Source organism: Tachysurus fulvidraco, chromosome 6, assembly GCF_022655615.1.
Source record: "Tachysurus fulvidraco isolate hzauxx_2018 chromosome 6, HZAU_PFXX_2.0, whole genome shotgun sequence".
Classification (NCBI taxonomy): domain Eukaryota; kingdom Metazoa; phylum Chordata; class Actinopteri; order Siluriformes; family Bagridae; genus Tachysurus; species Tachysurus fulvidraco.
This window is the reverse complement of record NC_062523.1, coordinates 19,638,239-19,661,241: the sequence shown is the minus strand read 5'-3', so window position 1 is coordinate 19,661,241 and position 23,003 is coordinate 19,638,239. Positions and strand designations below refer to the sequence as shown.

Below are 23,003 nucleotides of genomic sequence, written 5' to 3'. Positions count from 1 at the left end.
GATATGCCAGTGTAAACCAATAGCTTATATCCTGGAGAATAGGAAGGAAGAACTGTTGAGAAACAGATATATATTTGCAAAGAAACACTGCATACATCATTTTTGTGAAAATACATGATATTTAAGAATCTCATGCTTAATCATAGACTACATAATAATATCTGTTCTTGGGCTGTGCAGTAATTAAATATTGTAAATATTTAAGTAAGTAATTATCGGTAATCTGCTGATTTTCTTTTCTGTACTTATTTCTACACTACAAACTTAATGATTTTGAATTTTTTGTCTTTTTTTTTTTTGCCAAGTTAAATATTGTGATAATTAGACTTACATGTTATTAACTGAGAGAATGTTTTAAAAGTATTGGATTGTATGTATTTTAATATACAATATATTCACTTTATGCCTCATCATTAATTCAGATCAATATAGTGATGATATTAGCAAATAGTTAATTGTACAGACTTAGTATGTACATTTATATGTCACGTGACATAAGACATAAGCCCAAAGACTTCATGTTTTACTATGCTCTATAAACCAGTTATGGAGTCTGTGAGAACTGGTAATAAAATCACACCAGCTGAGACTTACTCACATAGGGTAAGGAAAAATGTATAAAGAAGGGGAACCGGCGTTTGATAAGAGATGCTTAGATAAATGGTGGTTTAGTGGTAGTTATAAATTTAGTAGGAACTGAACTTTGAATTCACATCTCTTGTTTCAACTATTTGTGATACGATTCGACTACATAACAACAGATGACTTTTTAAACTGCAGCAGTTGGTTATTTTTGCATTAATTGCTAAGTAGTCAAGTCAAGAAGCTTTAATTGTCATTTCAACTGTGTATATCTGTTGCAGTACACAGTGAAATGAAACAGCTTTTCTCTAGGACATGGTGCTACAGTACATAAAACAACACAATAAGTTGTCCTAGCCTCATAAAGTGCATTGTGTGCAACCGAGTGCAAACAGTGCGGGACAAAAGACAAACAAACAATAGTGCATAGAGATAGTGCAGTAGTAATACTTGTGTAATAACAGCAGTTGGATGAGGTATTAAAATGTGGTGTCAACTAATACATCCTACAGCATACTTCCACAATATGGTATGCCACACACTGCACTTCAACTTCAACAGTTCAACACTGGACTATACAGACACACTGCATTTATACACACTGGACTATACTGACTCACTGCATTTATACATACTGGACTATACATACACACTGCATTTATACATACTGGACTATACATACACACTGCATTTATACACACTGGACTATACTGACTCACTGCATTTATACATACTGGACTATACAGACACACTGCATTTATACACACTGGACTATACTGACTCACTGCATTTATACATACTGGACTATACATACACACTGCATTTATACATACTGGACTATACAGACACACTGCATTTATACATACTGGATTATACATACACACTGCATTTATACATACTGGATTATACATACACACTGCATTTATACATACTGGACTATACATACACACTGCATTTATACATACTGGATTATACATACACACTGCATTTATACATACTGGATTATACATACACACTGCATTTATACATACTGGACTATACATACACACTGCATTTATACACACTGGACTATACTGACTCACTGCATTTATACATACTGGACTATACAGACACACTGTATGTATACATACTGGACTATACATACACACTGCATTTATACACACTGGACTATACAGACACACTGCATTTATACACACTGGACTATACTGACTCACTGCATTTATACATACTGGACTATACAGACACACTGTATGTATACATACTGGACTATACATACACACTGCATTTATACATACTGGATTATACATACACACTGCATTTATACATACTGGACTATACTGACTCACTGCATTTATACATACTGGACTATACATACACACTGTATGTATACATACTGGACTATACATACACACTGCATATATATATATATATATATATATATATAAATTAAGTATTTACTTATATATACTGTATACAATGTGTAGTGCTATTGTAAGTATGTCTAATAGTGCACTGTGTGTACTGACTATGTATGAGCATATTGCACATTTTGACATTTGCACATTTTCACCTGTATGTAAATTGCTTCTGCAATTTCTGGAGCATGCACTGTGGTGATGTGACAATAAAAGTGACTTGACTTGACTTGAAACAGCATAAACCATAACAAAGGGTTGAATCCAACCAAATAGAGTTGACCAGCAGAATCCATACCAACAAAACAGTTAATAAACAATTTTCATAAACAGCAAACCTTAAAAAAGCTGGGAACTGGCAAACTAGACTAGGAGAAGCTGGGGTAAAATTGACCTGATGTTCTTGGGTAGGAGAGGAATTGGCAGAAGACAGAACTGGATTATGTTTTATTGGACTGATTTGACTTGGCTTGGCTTGGATAGGAGTAAACTAGATTGGACTAGATTGCTTGGCGTGAGAGAGCATGGCATGGTTTGATTTGGCTTGACCTGGTCTGACCTGGAATGGACTACCAGACTGGACTGGAATAGGTTGGCTTGGCTCAGACTGCATTAGAATGGACTAGACATGAGTGGACCATATGGGCTAGATTGGTTGGCTTGGATGGTCTGGACAGTTGAAAAAAAATGTTTGATGCCTAGGAGGTACCATCAAGTATTTTCTATTGTATGGAAACTACAGATATGACTTTGCCTCTGATCTAAGTAACAATTAATCCAGTCGAAATAGCAGTAAGATTTATTTGTTCCTTTATGTTGTTCATGATGATGGCAGAGTTACACAGATGTGCCATATCCCAGTATGCCATGTGTATCAGTGTACACTGCTCCACTACTCTACTGTCCTACATAACCGCTGCTTAGAGATAGTGAGTGCAGGGAGACACCCAGCCATGTGCTAATTCTATTCTGTTAATGATCCTCTGGCTCATACCGCTGTTGTGTTATTGCATGTGTGTTAGTTTCCTTTCTATGTCTCCATGTCTAAGATACACTTTGCTTTCATAAATTAGCTTTGTGCAGGGAGTTGGGATCTGAAAAGAGAAACATTTCTTCTTCCTTTGCCTGTCATTTTGTTGTAGGAGGCAAGCAGAGTGTCTTGCTGGGAATGTTATCAATCTCATTTGCTCTAGGTTTGACACTGCCTAGGACTTTCCTTTTAGTTGCTTTGCGTGTAATTCTGTGGGATGTGGTAGCTCAGTGGCTAAGGTGTTGGGTTTACTGATCGGAAAGTCATGGGTTCGAACCCCAGGTCCACCAAGCTGCCACTGCTGGGCCCCTGAGCAAGGCCCTTAACCCTCAGTTGCTCAGTTGTAAGTCACTCTGGATAAGGGCGTCTGCTAAATGCTGTAAATGTAATTCTCAGATGCGGTCCGTATACACCGTGTTTTTGTGTTTACATATGTGCATTTATGAACATGCTTGCTCTATTTGGTAACGAAAGCATAAATAACACTGTTTCATAAGCTTAATAAGAGTATGAATGACTCACTGCAGGTCCCACTATGTTTAGAGCATCAGTGTTTGCTTCAATGGATACCGTTGTATAGATTTACAGTGAAAAGGTGAAATTGTTGAAGTTTAAAGATCCCAGAGACAGATTAAAAAAAATATATACAGTGACAATTAAACAATTTATGATCATCATCTCGCTCTATCACCAAAGGGAAACAGAGAGACACTGTTGATATTGCTACTGATGCATATCCACATATGTATGATCACATGATCAGAAGTGAATGTGTGGAATCGGGTAAATCTCATATAAGATACATCTATTGTATATTATTTATTTATTTATGTATTTATTTATTTATGTATTTATTTATTTATTTATTAAAATTTGAATTAGGACAGTGCACATTAATCAACAAATCAGCAATGAGCATCAGTGTAAATATGCCGGAATTAGCACAATAACTACATTTCATCCTTTGTCCTAAGGCAGGTATCATAAAACACAAAATAGAAATTATAACAACATGCATGTAGACATATTACACAGAACAACAGAGACTAAGTACAGTAAACAGCCGTCACATAGAAGTTAAAAGGCCACTATGAACATACATCCAATGAGGAAATGATTTACATATGGGTACATCGCTGGTTTGATTTCAGCCATCGTTTAAGTTTTTTTTTTTAAAGTTAAGTAATTGTCACAATTCCTAAGTTGAGTCGGTAATGTATTCCATGACTTTGTGCCTCTGATAGACACCACCATTTGGTTAAATTTGGTTCAGCGCCATTGTACATTAGTCTCCTCTGGTTAATGCTCTAGTGTTTACTTTAATGTTAGTTTTTTTTTGTATAAAATCTCTTAATGGTGACCGGGCAAGCCCATTCAAAACTCTAAAAATGAGACAGACATCCAAAAACGTCTGATAACTGTCAAGATCTAGAATATTATATTTACCTAGAATATTACAGTGATGAATATGTATAGGCTGCCTGTCTAGAATTGCAAACGAAAAGACGGCTACGAAAGTTTTCATGTAGTATCTCATGTAAACAAAACAATGAAAGAAATTTCAGACTCTGAAAAGAATGCTACCAAAAAAAGAGAGCATATTTTAGTGTTAAATATTGGATTTCCTCCCTTAAAACATGCAAGATACTCTTGAGATAAATTGTGTGATTGAGTGTGTGTATATTTGCAAGTGTGTGAAGTGCACAATAGATGATTTTGTGTAGACATTAAACCCCATTATGTACGTACATTTGAGATTTCATCACAATTGTGATTATTAAGGTTACTTGCTTTCTTTCATTGTTAATATTTATGTTAGTCTCCGCTGATAAAAAGCTCATTGAATTTACTTTATATAAATATGAACTGGATCCACATGACTGAACTGTGTAACTGAACCTGACTATTTTTGTACATCCAACATGAATTGATCATGCATTTTCAAATCCCTGAAAAAATCTGGACTACTGATCAAACTCGCTGGAGTTCAGCAGCATCGACATTCATTAGAACATGTTCCAATTAAGTTTAAGCAATTAAATCAAATCTTGTTTACCGATTAAATTTCAGCTATATGAAGTACAGTTTCCTAAATCTGACTGAACATATATTTTATATTCTATATTTTTATACATACATTTATACTTTTATATATTTTTGAACATATATTGTATACTATAATTATTGATAGTAGATTTTGGTTTGATTCTTTAACTGCATATTAAGCATTTTTCTGGTCGAGTTCTGATTTGCTGTAGAGATGTGGCAAAAATGAAATCGGTGAATGACTTAGGGGATTTTGCATATGCTCGTTTGTTGAATAAGGTCATTGTGCTGCGAAAACTTTCACTAAACCTGTATTTTCTCTAAACCTGGTATTTTGTTTCTGTAATCTAAGCCATTCAGATATATTTTCACAGCCAGTGGGCAGTAAACAAAATTTGTTTGCGGGATCAACAGTCAAATGGCTGCCGTTGGGAGTTGGAAGTGAAAACATTATCGCTGTCTTCAAGAAAAACCTTCAGAGCAGATGACTGTTACTAAAATGCCAGTTTCAACACAAGTCTCAAGAGCAGCAGCTTTTGGTATCCACATCTCATATCTCCATATTTCACTGATGGAATCGACTGTATCAAAGGGAAAAGAAAAAGGATTAAAAGGATTAAAAGGATTTCTGTAACCAACTAAAGTTATTAGATATTTACAGCATTTGGCAGACGTCCTTATCCAGAGCAACTTCCATTTATTCTCATTTTGTTCAACTGAGCACTTGAGGGTTAAGGGTCTTGCTCAGGGGTCCAGCAGAGCAGCTTGGTGGAGATGGGATTTGAACTCGAAACCATCTGATGAGGAGAAATTTGTCATTTTCACCAGAGGTTAGAAAGAGTGTGATCTTGCACTATATAGTGCAATAGCACAACATATTTTTTTATTTTTGCCCGGTCTTATTTGCTTATTTACTCTGAACCTCTGTGAACTTCAGTTCACAAATCTCACTACTTTTAGATCCTTCCCTCCAGACATTTTCATATTTAGTTTTTGGAAGTATTGTAAAGATCCCAGTGCACAACGTCTTCCTAGAATTGAGTCATAAGCCCATTTCAGCTGTGCCTAGTGTGTATTAACACACCATGCACAGCTTCTTCTTCTTCTTTTTTTTTTTTTATATTTATTTGAAAGGGACAATGCATATCAATCAACATTTTTTGTTTACACTCAAAATGTAAATGTGCCAGAATTAGCTGAAGAGCTTGTGATCACAGGCACCCAGCTGGTGTATCTATTTTATTTTTATTGTATACTGGTTTGATATTGCAATTATCTTCACCTGTATCTAGAGACTAAAGTTGGTTTCACCTTTGTAAAGTTTTCATTTTTCCTTTGAAACTTCCAAATGCTGCCGGGATGTAAACAGATTCGTGTGGCCTTTCCACAACTTGTGTTAACTTTTAGGCAGCCGTTAAAACAGGTGGTCAGGGGTTGAAAGTAGACTCCCTGACATCTTAGACAAAGTGGTTTGAGCTCATAGCAATATCAATCTTCAAGCTTTGTCTGTCAACTAGTGGGTGATAAGCATCTCAGTTCAGCTTTCTGTCTCAGAGAAGGAAAGTCACACTGGCAGTGATCTGCAAAGCACGGCAATCCGGTGACCTTATCATGACGCGTGACCTTATCAAGATTGCCAGCTCCAGTGGCTGGAGGCAGTTACCCTGGGAAAAGTCTGGATGGATTTGTTATTACTTGACGGATATTTTGGGCCGAACGGTATCTCAGGACCTGGTTTACTTTTGCAAGTATCTGTATGAGTGTTGAGGAGTTTTGGAGTAATAACGTGTTGCACTCATCAATCAACCAGATATGAGAAATCTTCAAGTCAAGTCAAGAATAAGCTTTTCTGCAGATTGTATTACCATAATTGTCCAATAGCATGGCCCAAAAAACCTGTACTGTACATCATGTTTGCCTAAATCCATCTTTTTGGTTTTCAGAAGCTTGATATAGAGCAGGACAACATTTACTGTAGATTGCATGCATTCATCACGTGCAAATGAAGACAGGAAACTGATCTAATCTTTTCTACCATTTTTGAGAAGGTTTTATCCTGTTGTAGCACTAGCATAACCAAACCTCTTCTGGTAGTCTGACGATGGATTCCCCGCAGCAGTCGCGTGTATATGCTTTTTCAATGATTACTCCTTATGAGAGGAGTTCAAAAAGAAGCAAGGCGGTTCTGAAGAGTCTTTGTTTGTTTTGCCAGAACCAAATCAAACCTGATTTGTGCTTTAAAACCTGTGCTTTAGTTTATAAATTTAGTAACTTCCCACATTGCTAGATTTTTCCAAAGTGTGACAGTGATACAATATTTAGATTACAGATACAATGAATAGGCTCAACAGTAACGTCTGCCACAACCTTTAAGAGATACGGATCTGAACATTTTTGCAGACTTTTTGTGGTTATCGTCTTTCAGACCTTTATAAACTTGAAGAGCTGGAACTCTTTTGTCCTGGACACCCAGATTTTACCGATGTGATGCACTAGTTGTATGTACGTTTGATTGGAAGTCTGTTCTAATACGTGTGTATCCAGTATTGTAAAAAACTTGTAAAGCTTGATCTCAATTTTATGTCAAATATAGCACCAACAAGTGTACATTTGAAAAAATGTTGCTACTTTTCCTGTTTTTATTTCTTCCTAATTGAAAAAAAAAAACATTGGCAGTATACTGTATGTTCAGATTAGTCTAGGTTAGAGCTCTGCTGGGTTAAATAGTCAGATTTTACTGTACCTCAGGACTCCGGGGCTGGGGACAGAAAACCGAGCTGTAAAGTGCACCACCTGGTTCATTACGTTCAAAGACAAGCACGAGCCATATATCAGGACACTAGAGTAAAGGAGGTTTATGGCCATGGAGGGGAGAAATTGGATTACTTAAAGGTCTCAATTTACTCCTGGTAATAAAGTGTTCTTCACACCATATTAGATCACATTGTCTGTTATAAGCACACCGAACAACACTCCACCGCTCGGACGTCTGCAGACTCATTTCCCCGGTTCAAAGAGGAGTCCGGCTGACAGTCTTTGTCACGGTGGATTTTTGGTAAGGTTATGGAAACATTCTAATTTAGGCTGAATGAAAATCTCATCTTCAGCATGACACATCTACAGAGCTCTCATCTCCCACTGCACAGCTATCATTAAAAAGGTGAATCAGTTGAGAATACAGAACAGCAGAGAAAGGAGTATGAATGTACACAGGAAAAGTACACAGCGTTACACAGCCAATAGTGTTACGACTTACATGCTGGCAGCAAGACGCTCAATTAGGGTAAGAGGGAGAGCAAAGGAAAGGAAAGGCCTTGTGTGTAAAGGAAAGAGTCAGAGTCAAGAGAGGCGTCTGATTTATCTACAAAGGCAGACTTTTCATGGTTCACGGTTCCCCTGGCTTCAAGTGACCTGAATTATCCTAGTAATTACAAGTCTGCACACAACCATAGAGAAGGAAAGCGATGGATGGAAGTTCAGAAAACTTACTCACAAAGCAAACTTTTTTATGCCTGGCCTCAGGAAAGTTGATAGATGTACATATTGTGATGACTCACACGAAGTTGGTTCACGAAGGTCAAACAAACTTTCTCCAACCCATTATTTTCCTGCAGGTTTATACTCTTTCCAGTCATTTTGCCATGATATAGTCTGTTCGTGTTGCTCTTTGTCTCTCTTTGTCTGGGTGAGGTGATGGGATTATAATGTACGACATGGTGGATCAGCTCAATAGAAGAGGTGTGTAGGCAGGAAGGGAAATCTGAGCAGCCTTGTGATCGCTGCAAATGACTTGCTAAGCAGTCGATACATCTCAGGAGATTCAAGCTTCAATTACGACTGGAATTATTTCAATTATTGACCTGAAATGGAGGTATTTATTTTTATGCATTGGCGTAAATGAACTTGTAAGGATTGTAACAATGTTTACTACTCTCAGATAAAGATATTTTAGGAAGCAGTCATTTTCAGGTTTTCAGGACACGTTCAGCAGTATGTTTATATGCTGAGTCATGATATTAATCTCTCACTGCTGCTGCTGATATATGTGTGTGTTTGTGTTTGTGTATGTTGACAGTGGAAGGGTCTTTGCTTGAAGGCTTAAACAGGAAAACAGCTTCATCAAAAAGAGATTTTGAATGTGGAGGAAACCACATGAACATGTAGGAAGAGTAAACACTTTCTCCATGTTTTTCCCCCTCTGTCCTGATACTCAAGAACTCTTTCTCATTCCATTCGATTCAATTCAGTTTTACTTCCATTGCTCCTTTGCTACACTGGGCATCGTAACAAGACAGAAATTCAGGTCCGGATTTAAATTGATTTGTTTAGTCTAGATTCAAATTCCTTTCTCTTTCTATCCTTTTTTAATAATGTTTAGAAATTTAATTTCCACTTGAGCTAGGTCCTAATATGACACTGTAATCTAGCAAGATGTTTGGCATAGAGGCTTGATTTCTTGCTTGGCTTAATACACAGTTGATAAACAAAGAATAGTTTGCAGTGGCGGTATAACATATTTTGAGAAAATGACCTCTACATCACAGCATCCATGTTGCAAATCACATGTCTTGCGAATCACAAACCCTGAAATCCAGCTCAGTGACTCACTGTGTTGGCGTAAACTGTGAAAGGTAAGGCAGCTATAGTAGAGTATTGGAAGAAAGCATTTAAGTAGGCTAACCTGCTTCATTAAAGAGCTGTTGGAAGGAACAAAGCTGAGATCTACAGTAAAAAAAACCCCTCAGTCTTAACCCTTTTGGAGCCTTACATTAGTAAGGCCATGTTAGTGACTTTTGCGATTCGTTTGTGCTTTTATGGTGGAGATTTTCGATTTAGGATCACATTTATACTGGGATGATTTAACGTGTGATTTACAGTGTATTTTTTTAGACACTGGAATAATACTCTGAACTAATTATTCATTTTAGTGAAAGCATAAAAGACATAAATGTGTTTGAGAGGCAGCGGTGACACAAGACTTTGGTACTCTACAATAATGAGCTGCTTGCAATTTATTCTGTTTAAACGGTCTAAGATTGATCTGTTTTGCTGATTAAAACGCTGATCCCTAATTAAAACATCTCCGTTTGTTTGTCCTGCTCCCAGGTTGTTTCCAGCTATGTAATGCCTTCAGGCAGAACATGGAGATAGACCAGTGCCTGTTGGAGTCATTACCTCTGGGGCAGAGGCAGAGGCTGGTGCGCCGGATGCGCTGTGATCAGCTGCGTGCGTACTACGACCGTGAACGGACCCTGCAGAAACAGAGCACACACAAACCTCTCAGCAGCCAGCACAAGAAGCACTCCATTAGCTTCTCCTTGTCTGATATCCTCCAGGACGCCATCGTACGGCACGACGACAAAGAGGGTGAGGTTTGAAGCAGTGTGTTCTGAATCTTGAAAATGATGTATATGAATAATCCGTATAAAGCATGATAAATATCAGACATACTGAATGATACCTACAGTCTCTTGACTTTTTTTTTTGGCTTCTTGTTCATGAAGCATTTGGGACAAATCTGTTCTCATGTATTACAGTCCATTGCAAGTTCAAGCTCTAGTGTCTAATATCCTGCAGATATTATTTTTATTATTGTGTTTGTGTGTGGGAGTGTGCTAGCACAGACTCCTCAGCTGGTAGAAAAAAAAAAGCTAAATTAATTTCTAGCACGGCACAGAGACGCAGGCTCAGCCATTAGCCTCTGGGTATTAAGTCGTCCTTCACACAGATTATAGGCTAGTCAAAGCTAATATTCTGTGTGCGGCAAGCGGCACCGGACAGCCGCACACCCTTCCTGAGCGATGGAGCAGGAAAATTACATTTAACCAACTCAGCTATTTCTGCCTGTGAGGTTGCAGGGTGGAGTCGGAGAGTTATTTTCAATCCTCTCGGGACATATACGGCTAAGACGGCTCTCATTTTTTGACTTTAGGAGAACGAAACTCTGTAACACCCATCATATGAGAAGCTTATTATGTAAAAAAAAGACAAACTTTAATTTTTTTTGTGGTACATTGAGCCAGTTAAAGGATTTACATACAAGTAAAAGCCTCACATAGCCTCACATAAGTCACCAACTGCAGGAACAACTGGCCATGGGCATGTGCTAATGAAGCCTGTGAATCATATCACAGGGTTATGACTTTTGAGTCCTTCTAATTATGTAAGCTCTTTAAGGGTTTATTCAGAAGCATGTTTTCATCGTCGCCACCAAATTCCATTTGCTTGTCAGTGGAATATTATTGACTTAATATTAGGTTTTTGCTGTGTTTTTGTGTTTTGGAAAGGAAACAGAAATCAGTGCAAAATTTGTGATATTATCTCTATGTATGCACTAATGAGATTTGTCTCTATAAAATAATACATTTGTAATAATGATGTTTATAGCTGCAGCTACTGTAGCCTCTTAGCTTGTTAGGACAGTTTATTTTACCTTAGGACGATAAGAAAATAAGTAGTTATACAGATATTTGTGAATTATTTGGGAATAATAATTATTCAAGAATTATCCAAGGGCTACCACTCTAAAAGTGGTTAATTTTTCATTACATCCTTATTTGTTCTGTTTTTTTTTTTATAGCGCAGCAATTGGCCAAAGTTTGCTATTTTTAATTTATTAAATAAACAAAACCTCGTACCTTTAAACGTTTATAGTTACGTTTAGGTGTTGTGGATTATTCATGAGATTTGTTCCTGCTTAATTGTTATAGCAGTTATAAACATCTCTGATTTAATTTATTTAATAGGCTCTAATTTTTTCTGTTTCTCTTGTAGTTAATAAGTTAATAAATCCCTGCAGCATGTCGTTATCTGTCACAGTACAGAACATTGTGCTTCTCATTGCTTCACAGCTGTAAAACATGGCCACTATGGACTCACATTCCCAGCAGGCACCAGCACTCAATAACCAGACTTTTTGAATTTAACTGCGCCCTACTGCTATTGACCGTTATTCACATTACTGGAGCATTGCGTGTTTTTTGTTGACTGTGAGGAACATACTGTATATTCTCCATGTTTTCTGCTGCATCGTTACTGAACCGTTTGATTATCGCTGTCAATTCACCTTTTTTTTTAATCTCTTCCCTTTTCTGACGACTTGGGAATCAGCTTTGCCTGATTGCCTTGATTTCTCCTTTTGACCTTGGATTCTTATAAAGGTTTGGCTTAGGGTTTGGACGTTTTATGTATTTTTGTGCTTTTCTCTTGTTTCCCTGTGCCATTATTTTTGAATGTTCTTAATTTTGTGACAGTTCTTAAGTCTTTTGCACTTTTGGCTTACTCAAGATGTATCCACTGCTGTTTAACACGTGTTCAGTGTGTTCAGTGACATTACCGATAAACTATAAAGTCCAGAGAGCTCTGTCCTAAAGCGCTGTCTTCTCATGGCAGAAAGCTTCCTGACATTTACGAAGTATAGATCTCGGAGTCTCCTAACTTTAAATATTATGTACAGAAATGATGAGACATTTTCATTTTATTATTAGGCATGGATTATGTGGTGCGTCTCCCATACGACTCTCTGTGAATGAGCTGTTACTATAGAAACGATCTTGTATTAAATTCAGTATAACCCGCTGATTTGCAGTGTTGCCAGATCCACAGTCGGAGCTGCTGAGTGAAGAAACCGATCATCACCTGATCCGATGACTTCTGTTTTAGGTTTCCTTTGTTTCCAACTCTCCAGCTTTTTCTTTCATCCTGTCATCTCCTTCTATCATTTTCACTGCTAGTGGTTTACCCAGCTGTCAGGACAAATCTGTGTCACTTTTCCCAGCAGTCCTTGCAGGCCAGTGTGTAAATGCTTCCCATTGGATACTGCCCGGGTTCAGCTGGTCCACCACACCAGCTGGTGTTCCTGTTGGAAACAAGACACCTTTGGCTGAGGATGAATGGAAACTTTAGCCCACCTACTAAACACTAATTACCAATCTGGCAGTGCCCAGTGCTTTTGTTCTGGACTGTAGACTCTCTCAGGCAGAGAGACATGCTTAGTGTTTTGGGTAAATGCCTTTTGATCAGCCACTGGCTCTGCTTATTGATTACTTATGGCTCTATGCCACCCTTTAGGTTCCCGGCTTTCAAGTCAGTTTCTAAATAGATTCAGAAAGCGTCAGTGTGAAATTATGTCAAGACGATTTGTACACTTGTTAAAAATTAAGTAAGCAGGAGCCAGAGGTGTTCAACCAATCGGCCATATTTTAATATAGATAATAAAAATAAAGCGGTTATCTGAATCAGGCAGATTTAAAGATTCTGTGCTCCTCGTTTTTCTTGGCTGGTGTCCTGTAATGAAGCACTCTTAGTGAGTGTGGAGTGATATTCCTGTACGTTTAAATTCTAACACAGGCTCTGTTTGGGCTCGTCCTACCCTAATCAGGGAATAATCTGCAATGCTTTGGTGGTCACTCATGTGGGCTACGAGTTTTAAAAGATTTCGGGAAAGGGATTGATATGTTTGCCTACTAGAGGATTTGTGGTGGTGTTTGATGTGGGTAATGCAGGCAATGGCAAATCCACAGTGTCTGGATAAAAAGCCTAGCTGATATGTTTTGTTTCAGTGAGGGCTGCAGCTGGCTCCACACACACACACACACACACACACACGTGCGTGCACACACACAGAGATCAGGAGAGACAAGGCTGAGAAACAAAGGCGCTTCTTTTGTTCTTGTCTATCGGTCAGATATTTCCATCACAATTCAATTTTATTTTAGGCAGAAATAAAGGAAAAGGCATCAATCAAACTTCAGATGATTGCTCTAGATGCCTTTTTTTCAATTTTGTCTCTTTACTTGTCTATTGTATTTCAGCAGCTTGATTGATGAAAAACCTGGAATGAGGCTTTCAGAGGGAGTAAACGAGTTACAATAGTAGAAAGATTTCTTGTCCTGTGAACCAGACAATCAAATCTTATGTCTAGAATATTAGACGAATTTGTAGTTGTCTGGTAGACTAGCAAAATGTAATAACCAGAGTAAGAACAACAACAAACAATAACAGTAGTCTTCATTGGGTTTGTATGTTTAATCGTAATGCACTTTGAGTTACGACTCAAGGGTAGTAATTAAAAGACAATAAACATATACCTTTTCCGTGCTATACTATACTCTGTATTACTTTGATACTCTGATCTAGCTAAATATCCCACATTACATTAGCTACCACTTAGGCAGCCGCCAGGCAACCAAAACAATGGTTAGAACATTGGAGTAGTTATGTGTCTGGTGATCTAGCTAATAAATGCATGATTTGATCACTTTGTATTAATTAAAGATTAAAGAATGTGTAAATAGACTTCAGCGTTGTTCATTTTGTGCTTTAGATTGACATATTTTGCGTGTGCCATTTTGTGCGGCTTATAAACAGGTTGTAGTAGAGAATTAAAATAATATATATTTAAAATAATATTTTCATTCTTAATGCTGTAACACATCGAGTTGAAGTTATAACACCCCAAAGCATATTTTTCTCCTTTCCTCTGAGGTTATAACTTCAAAGCTCTCGGGTGACTCAAGGTGCTGAATCTTAAGTACTGTACACAGATGTGGACTTTAGGCTAAAATAATGTTTTACACTCAGATAGTCCACATCGGTCATTCAGCTGCTTTCTCACAATCTATCCGGACTCGGGCTCCGTTTGAACAGCCGTTTCTCATCATAAGCCGTTACGCTGTGCTGCATTTAGACTCATGCACTGGACAATACAAAGCGGTGCAGTGAGACCAGCTTAGCTTTCACTGTGTTAATGAGTTGGATGTGGAATTGCAGACACCATGCTGCATGTGCAACTCTTTTTATCCCTCTCTCCCCCCTCAGTCTATGTGTGTGATTGACTCGGTGTGCTGATTAAAACCTTGTCACTGCTTCTCCCTCGTCCATCAGGCAGAGATTAGAGGATAAGGCTTCCGTCTGGAGAAAATGCAGCATGAGTGGTGATGATTTCATCACAAAGGAAGGCCTTTATTACCAAATACACACTCACACATAAGTCAGACTATACGCCCAAGATTGCTTATTTTTTTTTGTCCCAAAATCTCTCTTCACTCTAACTTACGACACTTCAGTATTCTTCGGTTTATTTGCTCTCTATATTATTTTGTCTATGACGGTTTGTTATTCCATATCACATATAGCACACACTCATATCTTTAACTTCAGCTGGGCAGTGAGAGAGTGTAGCCCGAGCATCTGCTAGTCTCAGCATGCTGAAAATCAATCTCAGCTTTATTGTTTTGTGTACACTTCTCCACTGCTGATGTAAAGTGTGTCTGTTACAGGTCCTGTGCTGTTATTGGGTTGGTATTGAATTTTTATGTCGTCTACCATTATAAATTTGATGATTTCCACAGATATGAATAGACTCGAATACTTTGGTGAATATTAGTAGGGTTTCAATTTCAGCTCTTGCATAGAATAAAAAAATGGCACTAAAAAACCGTCACCATAAGGCACTCTGTTAATCTGGTGTATAATAAAGAATTAGAAATTCCATCTTGTTGTGCTTAAGAACAATTTATGCTTATTATAAGTTTAATCATTCCTGTTTACTTTAAGGTAATTGTAGTTTTGAATGCAAGTAACTATTTTGCGTAAAGAAATAATAGAAAGTTTAATATTAACCATTTACTGCTTAGTTTTTAGAAACATTTTTCTCCAAACACCAGAACGTGACATTTCAGATCTGCAAAATCAATCAACTGCCAGTTTAAAGTTTTGTTTGAAAGTATACATTTCTATTACTTTAAAGGAAACAAAGTTATTAAACTGGTTCAAATAATAATAATTTAGTCTGTTAATTTCTCTCAATTTTTTAATGAACTACAATGTTTATTATTTATACCTAGCTGAGGAAACAATATATAAAACTGTATTTTAATACCTTTAATACACTATTTGTGAATTTGTGTAGTCAGTAAAACATTATGTGGCATTGTTAAAGGGTATTAAATTGTTATATACAAAGGTGTTGGTTATATATATAGATATTGTTGTACAACCAATTACTTTGGCGCCTGAGGTAACTGCTACCTGAGAAATTAGCTAAATTAGCTAGATAAGCTACATTAATGCTAGTCTTTGATGCCTGTGTTACAGTGAATAAAGTGTGCTAAAGGAATTCAGGCTCGATAGGTGCTTTTGATACTTAAGTAAAATAAATCACAGAATGACAATTTAAAACGTATACTTGAGTAGTTTTTTGTTGGTAGCTTTAATTATTACTTCAGTTAACACTTTCCCAGTAAGGTGTATTTGACTTAAGTGTGTATGTTATATATACTATAATGAATGCTTTTTGAATTCCAGGCATGGTTGCTTTTTCTTGAACACACACCACACATTTATGTAATAAGCATGTTCCTTCATTTCAGAACGAAAGTGAAAACACAACGGCTCGATCACTAACAAAACGATTAGTAATTAATACATTCACAGACAACTTAAATGGGGGGGGGTGTACATAAATGAAGGTACATGACAGACAGATATTCCTAGAATATATATGAATAATGTAATATGAATATGAACATATGAATGATATAATATGAATATCCACTAAAACTGAGTCTGAATAAATAATTATCTAATGAAATCAGATTTTCTGATTGTTATCTCACGTGACATTAGTGGTTAGTCTGTGGCATGGCTTCAGATTTCCCTCATGAGTCCAAAGACATATGTTGTAGGCTGACTGGCATGTCTAAATTGCCTGTAGTTTGTGAAAGGGTGTATGAGTGTGCACTGTGATGGATTGGCATCCTGTTCTGCATGTCCTCCGCCTTGTGCCACAAGTCCCCTGGGTAAAACTCCTGGCTTCCCAAAACCCAGTGTAGGATAAGCTTTATAGAAAATTTATGTAGGATAGACAGATGGACTTTTTAGCCATTTGCTAATGTTTTCTCTTGATCTCTGCATTTGATTTCATGTTTTATCATTTCACCATTGGTATGGGAAAACCATTTCCGAGCATCATGTCTGCTATGTTACTATGGCATCCATCTCCGTTAATAGCTCTAAGTGATCCCGTAGCAGCTAAGCCTTTTCACATTAATTAAAGAAGATTACATATTACTGTCTGCACAAGGCAGAGAAACTAAAAGATTACAAACATCAGGCATGGCCATGACATTGATTGTTTCCAGCTGGTGTCTTGAAATTAGCATTGCTTTCAGTGACAGAGTGTATTGTATCAGATTACGTCCATGTCATGACAGTGAAGCTATTTACAGTGTTGTAAAAGGACAGATCATACCACTATTTTGATAATGTTTATAATTTAGGCTGTAAAATAGCACAGAAGATAGCAAGCTTCACTTCTGGAATTGCTGGAAATGGTCAACTCAAAGTGCAGCAGAGAACATGTACAATTTAGTTATGGCCAAACAATCATATGAGTATCCAAGCTAACTGATATCTGTAAGTTATCAAAAGCAATTGGTTTGAAATTTGCACATTTAACATAATTATTGCTAAGTTCATTGATTGATTAAGAATTTTGCATTGCACCAAATTTGATCATGGATTGATCACATTTCATGGCTTCAAAGACATGCACTATTTTAAGCCTTATTATAGTGTAAATGGTGAGTTCACATTGAAAAGAAAAAGAAGTAGTGCACTTCAAGTACCCAGGTGATGGTGGAAGAGGGGAGGGACTAGCAGATTCTGAATGACAAAACATTTCTAGATGCCTGACGTTACTGTGGTAAACAAGAAAATCTTATAAATGTCTTTTAAATTAGCCAATGTTGTGTTTTTTTTTTTTTTTTTTTAAATTTTTCAACATTTTAAAAATTCACTGTATTCTGCTAAAGCTAGTGGTTGGACTCCATTTTGCCACTGACATGGACCTGTCATCCTTCTGGTTAGTACAAAAAATAAAAGTTAGTGTTCCATCTAAGATGATACTACCTCTAGAGTATGTAGTGCATAATGTAAGTGCATAGTGTGCAGTACATAATTTGGGCCTGGTAAGTGGTAACGACACGGTTAAAGTTGTTGGGCTACTGCTTAGAAGGTTATGGGTTTGAATCCCAGCACCACCACACTGCCTCTGCCTGGTCCTTGAACAAGGCCCTTAACCCTCAACTGCTCACTTATGTAAAGGAGATAGAAGTAAGTCTGGATATGTGTGTCTGCCAATGTAAGTCAGCTAACAAGTGTAGCTCAAATGATCTGTTTTAGTGAAAATATACATCTTTGCTCCTGCTGTTTTTTTTTCCTTGTAATTTTAGTGTAGGCACTTTAAGTTGAAGATGCTTCACTCGATGGTACCGATATGCCACAAAACTCTTACTCAAAAGTCAAACTCGTATTCAGCTGCAGCAGTTTCTAAGTAACAGTAAATTACCAGTCGGACTGTTACTGGACTAGAGCTGGTATTATAGATCAATGAAGTTACACTAATGGTAGTACTAGACTTAGTAAACTAGTAACATTACCATTATACAGGAAACTTGTAATGAGCAACACCACCTTTTAATACTCATTTGGACAGAAGGACTAAATGATTAGTAATGGTAGTGTTTCATGCCCAGTGTGAGGACTAGTGATGTGCCTGAGTAGAACTATAATGGCTTTAGAGTGTGCTTTTCTCGAGGCTGGGGATAAGAGAAGAGAATGCGATTGGAATCAGTCCTTCAGGGATGTGGGAGCACTCCAGTAAATATCTGCTATATATGTTGTTCTGCCTGGCTGATTTCATTTCAAATCCCAACCTGAACTTATTCCTAGTATTCAGTCTTGTTTCTAGAGAAAAACTATGTGTCGCTTTGCCTCCAAAGACAATGTTGAAAACGTGCTTGACAAAATCTAGGTGGTATACAAACCGGATGTGAATATATGAAAACAACAGTTTCCTCTTTGGCAAGATTCGTTTGGATTTTGCATTAGAGGCAACATATTTTGTTGTGATGATTTCATGAAAATGATGCTGATACAAATGACAAGAGGAAATGATGGTGAGCAATCAGAGCTGAAGGAGAGAAAGAGACAGCTCTCAAGTGAAGTAGCAGATGTGTACATGTAAAAAGACAGTTTTAGGAAAATAATGGAATGATGTGATGGACGACAACGATAAACTCAGGGAGAAAAAGGATAGGAAATGGCTCACACTTACTAGTCTGTATCTTTCTTGCTCTTTCTGCTTGTTGTAATATATAGAATAAGAGCCCCCAGAGACAGTGTTGGCTTTTGTGTAGTGCATTATCTAATGAGTACTTACTTACCCATTTGGATTTAAGCATGGATACCTTTTTTAAATCTAACAGTGATGGATAATATCTGTAACATCCCACGCTGCAACACGCTTAGCTAAAGTGCCTTATGAAACAGACATATAAATGCTGATTCTGGTTTTTGGTTGCACAATAAAGAGGTATTTGCGCAGAACATAAAGCTGAAAGGAAACAATGCACCCTCATTTGGGACATTGTTAGATCACTAGGCTTTTATTTGTCTGACACAAGATCCTTTCTATTCCTTAAACTGCTTCCATTACCAGAGCTGTGCTAAGCGAGAAGTTTAAAATTTCACTTTTGTGCAATGATTCACCTATATGCAGTTTCCAGCGAGGATCAGAAAGGGAAGAAGGTGTCATGGTTTTGGTTTGAACATCCTCTTCACCAGTCTGAGGGAGATCAGGCTTCATAAGAGACACTGGAAATGTGTATTGGTCCAAAACCTTCTTCCTCTCTCACCCACTCCCCTCTCCTGCTCATCCTTTCCCCCAGAGCAATCCAATTTAATTCAAGCAGGTTCTGCTCAGCTAAGCTTGTTGCACATGCAGCAAGCGATGGCTCACATTCTCTACATCACCTCTCTTAGCTCCTATTTTTTCTCTCCAGCACATCACCTTTCGCTCACAGATTTTTTTTTTCTTATTCACTTTTTGTATTTCTTTATTCATCTTCTTCTTCTCCTCCTCTTCACCCCATCATTTGCTTTTTGCCCTTTCCCCTAGCTCTTATGCTCAACCATAATGCCTGGTTTCCATGGAAACGCCACATAGGAGTCTAACAGCTGGGGTGCCGTTATCCAGTTACGAAGTGCACGTCTTGCCCACTGTTGCATGCGGCAGCCATCGGAATGAAATCTGGTTAATAACAGTAAGCACGGAGGAAGAGCAGCATACCTTCAGCAGCCAAAAACGGATGCCTTTTGTGACATATTGCACATTTTATGCCTTTTCCTGCCTGCATTTATATGTTCATAAGTTATATAATTGTACTCATTTTTAACTTATTATATAATATCTTGTTTTCCATAAGACAAAAAAGCATACATGTATACATTTATCTATCAATCCATTTGCTGTACTGCTAATCCTACACAGGGTCACTGGGATGGGGTGCCAGTCTATCACAGGGCACAATCCCACAGGCACCCATTCACATGTTATGAATAATTTAGAGATGCCAGTTAGCCTACAACACATGACTCTAGACTCGGGGAGATATTGCTGAAGGTGTGGAGGCAGAAATCATATCCCCAAAGCATGTGTTTCATTGTATGTTACAAAGAAATAATGGATATATTATATCAGCATATGAAAAAAGGGAGTCGGATTCAGGTTCCCATACCTACAGTGCTGGTGGTATGTTTGGAAGGGGTAAATGGAGATCAAGTAACAGAAGACAAATAAACACAATGAAGGTGTTTGTTTTTTCTTTGTTAAGAACAAGATGTCTGGGAATGAATTCATCCTGTTAAGGTCCCATGCGCTGGAATGTGGTATGATTCTGTCCATTGCACTCTGACCCTGAAGATCCAAGTAGATGCTGGTCTCTAAGGTGGACAGCCTTTGGCATATCTGAAATGGGATATTGTATCCATACAATACTGTTGTAAGCAATGAAGGACAAATGGAGGAAAGGAACATCATTTGGTTTGCGTCTTCTTGACCTTTATGTAGTCACAGTCAGCAGTGAGAGTTAAATGTAGTCTGTGGCATCCCCTATGGTGCCCTGTACTTAACTGACAAATAGATGTTCTTCACAGATTCTTTAGCTCTAGGTAATGTACCCTCCATTTCTCTCTCTCTCTCTCTCTCTCTCTCTCTCTCTCTCTCTCTCTCTCTCTCTCTCTCTCTCTCTCTCTCTCTCTCTCTCTCTCTCCACTGTCAGCATAAAATCAGCCCTTCTTTGACTATTGATGTGCTTATTTTCCAGTTTTATGCTAAGGTGGATCTAATGTTGAAATCATTATCATATCATTATATCGATCAGTTATAGTAAGCTAGATGAGGGAGTAAAACCTCTGGATGCGATGAGTTAAAACAGGTGTTGTGGACATTTCTTAATCCACGCCTAATGACTTCTGAACGTATGACTAGTTCCTGGCAAGGTTATAAACCTTTTTACTTAAAGTGTCTGGCCCGGTGTCTGCGAATGCTCTCAACTCCTGTTCATGTGAGAAAAGGGACTTCCTCAGGCACTGAGAAATTAATTAAGCAGCCTGCATTGCTAATGATTGCAGATTGGCCTGACTGATGAATAGGGTAGAAGGCATGCTAGACTGCTGTCTGAACTCTGAAATGAACAGCGCTGATTGTGCTGGATTGAATTGAGTCTCTGTATGAAGCACAGCAAGTGATTCAGGTTAGTGTTTAACACATCGAAAGTGGAATGTAGACGTTTGCTGTAATCTCTGAAAATGAGCACAAAACGTGACATGGTGCATTTCATACAGCATACAGTATTAATGGAATCAATCAATCAAACTCGTTATTGACTAAAGTGCTACACAATGACGAGAGGGACCAAATAAAGAAGTACGTGGAATATAGGAATAAAAACACACTCACAAAAGGTGACTGGCAAGTTAAGAGCCACTGAAAAGACTTGCGTGATGATGACTCCAGTCTAATGGACATCGGGAAAATGTTCCAGAGCTAGTGGATAACTATAGATAAAGCTCAATCAATCTGGAACTGGGGAAAGAAAGCAATCCAAGATCCCTAGATCTAAACGATCTGGATGGAACGTGTGGGCTCAGCATGTCAAAGAGATACAAAAGTCCTCGTTTATTTGTATTTGTATGGTGCTTTTTAACAATAGACATTGTCATAAAGTAACTTGATCGAAATGGCAAGGAAAATCTCTGTGAGATACGAGAAGGAGAACTTGAGAAGAACCAGATTTAGGAGGGAATTATACATATACACAGCATTATACAGTTGAGGCAAACATAAGTGAGATTAAGAAAAAAGAATAGAAAAAAATAAAATAACTTTTTGCATAAATAGTAACACTGTACAGTATATGCATGCAAACCATACCTATATATTCAATCATACTCGCAAGTAGTTGTTTGTATAACAAAGGTAGGGGAAATTTAAGCCAAGCGTATTTGTGTCCTGTCCAGCTATGTGGAAAGCACAATAGGCGATTAAATGCACATCGGTTTGGGGAAATGTATCATTACCTTTAGTGCGGCAACTCCCATAAGGCTGTACTACTGAAGCACGGTGGCAGAGGAGATGCATAACCAGGCTGATCATGCTATAATTACTGCAGCCATTACCCCTCACTTGCTATTAAGGTTTTTCCGGCTTGATGAGGTCTTTTCCAACCAAATTGGCAGATGGTGCAGATGTTACTGGCTTTAAATGCAGATTTTACTATGGATTATAATTATATTGGAAGCCGACACCACAGGGTGTTATGGTGGTATGCACGAATATGTAGTCCAATATAAGTTCCTTTATAATTATCCATATAATATTCCTGTAGGTACTATATATCATTAGGCTTCTTTTTCATTATTACTCCTGTCCTTACTGCGTCTCATTCCAAATTTGTGATTTAAGGTTTTTTTTTTATGCTTCTTTTGTGGAAGAATTGTATTTGAATCTGTAATTGTATCTGATGAAATTCCAAGATTTCAAGCACAGATTCTTTTTTTATTGCAATTTGCGATGATGTCATTGG

General features: G+C 37.6%; 1 protein-coding gene across 4 annotated transcripts in view; it reads left to right on the top strand.

Moving 5' to 3' along the window:
• Positions 1-23,003, top strand: part of myo16 (myosin XVI) — a 119,706-nt gene that overhangs the window by 12,672 nt on the left and 84,031 nt on the right. For all 4 annotated transcript variants that reach the window (XM_027164642.2, XM_047815215.1, XM_027164639.2 and 1 more), the window contains exon 2: positions 10,180-10,440. In XM_027164642.2, coding sequence (XP_027020443.2) covers positions 10,215-10,440 — 226 coding nt within the window. In that variant the 5' untranslated portion in view covers positions 10,180-10,214. The remainder of the gene's footprint in view (positions 1-10,179; positions 10,441-23,003) is intronic.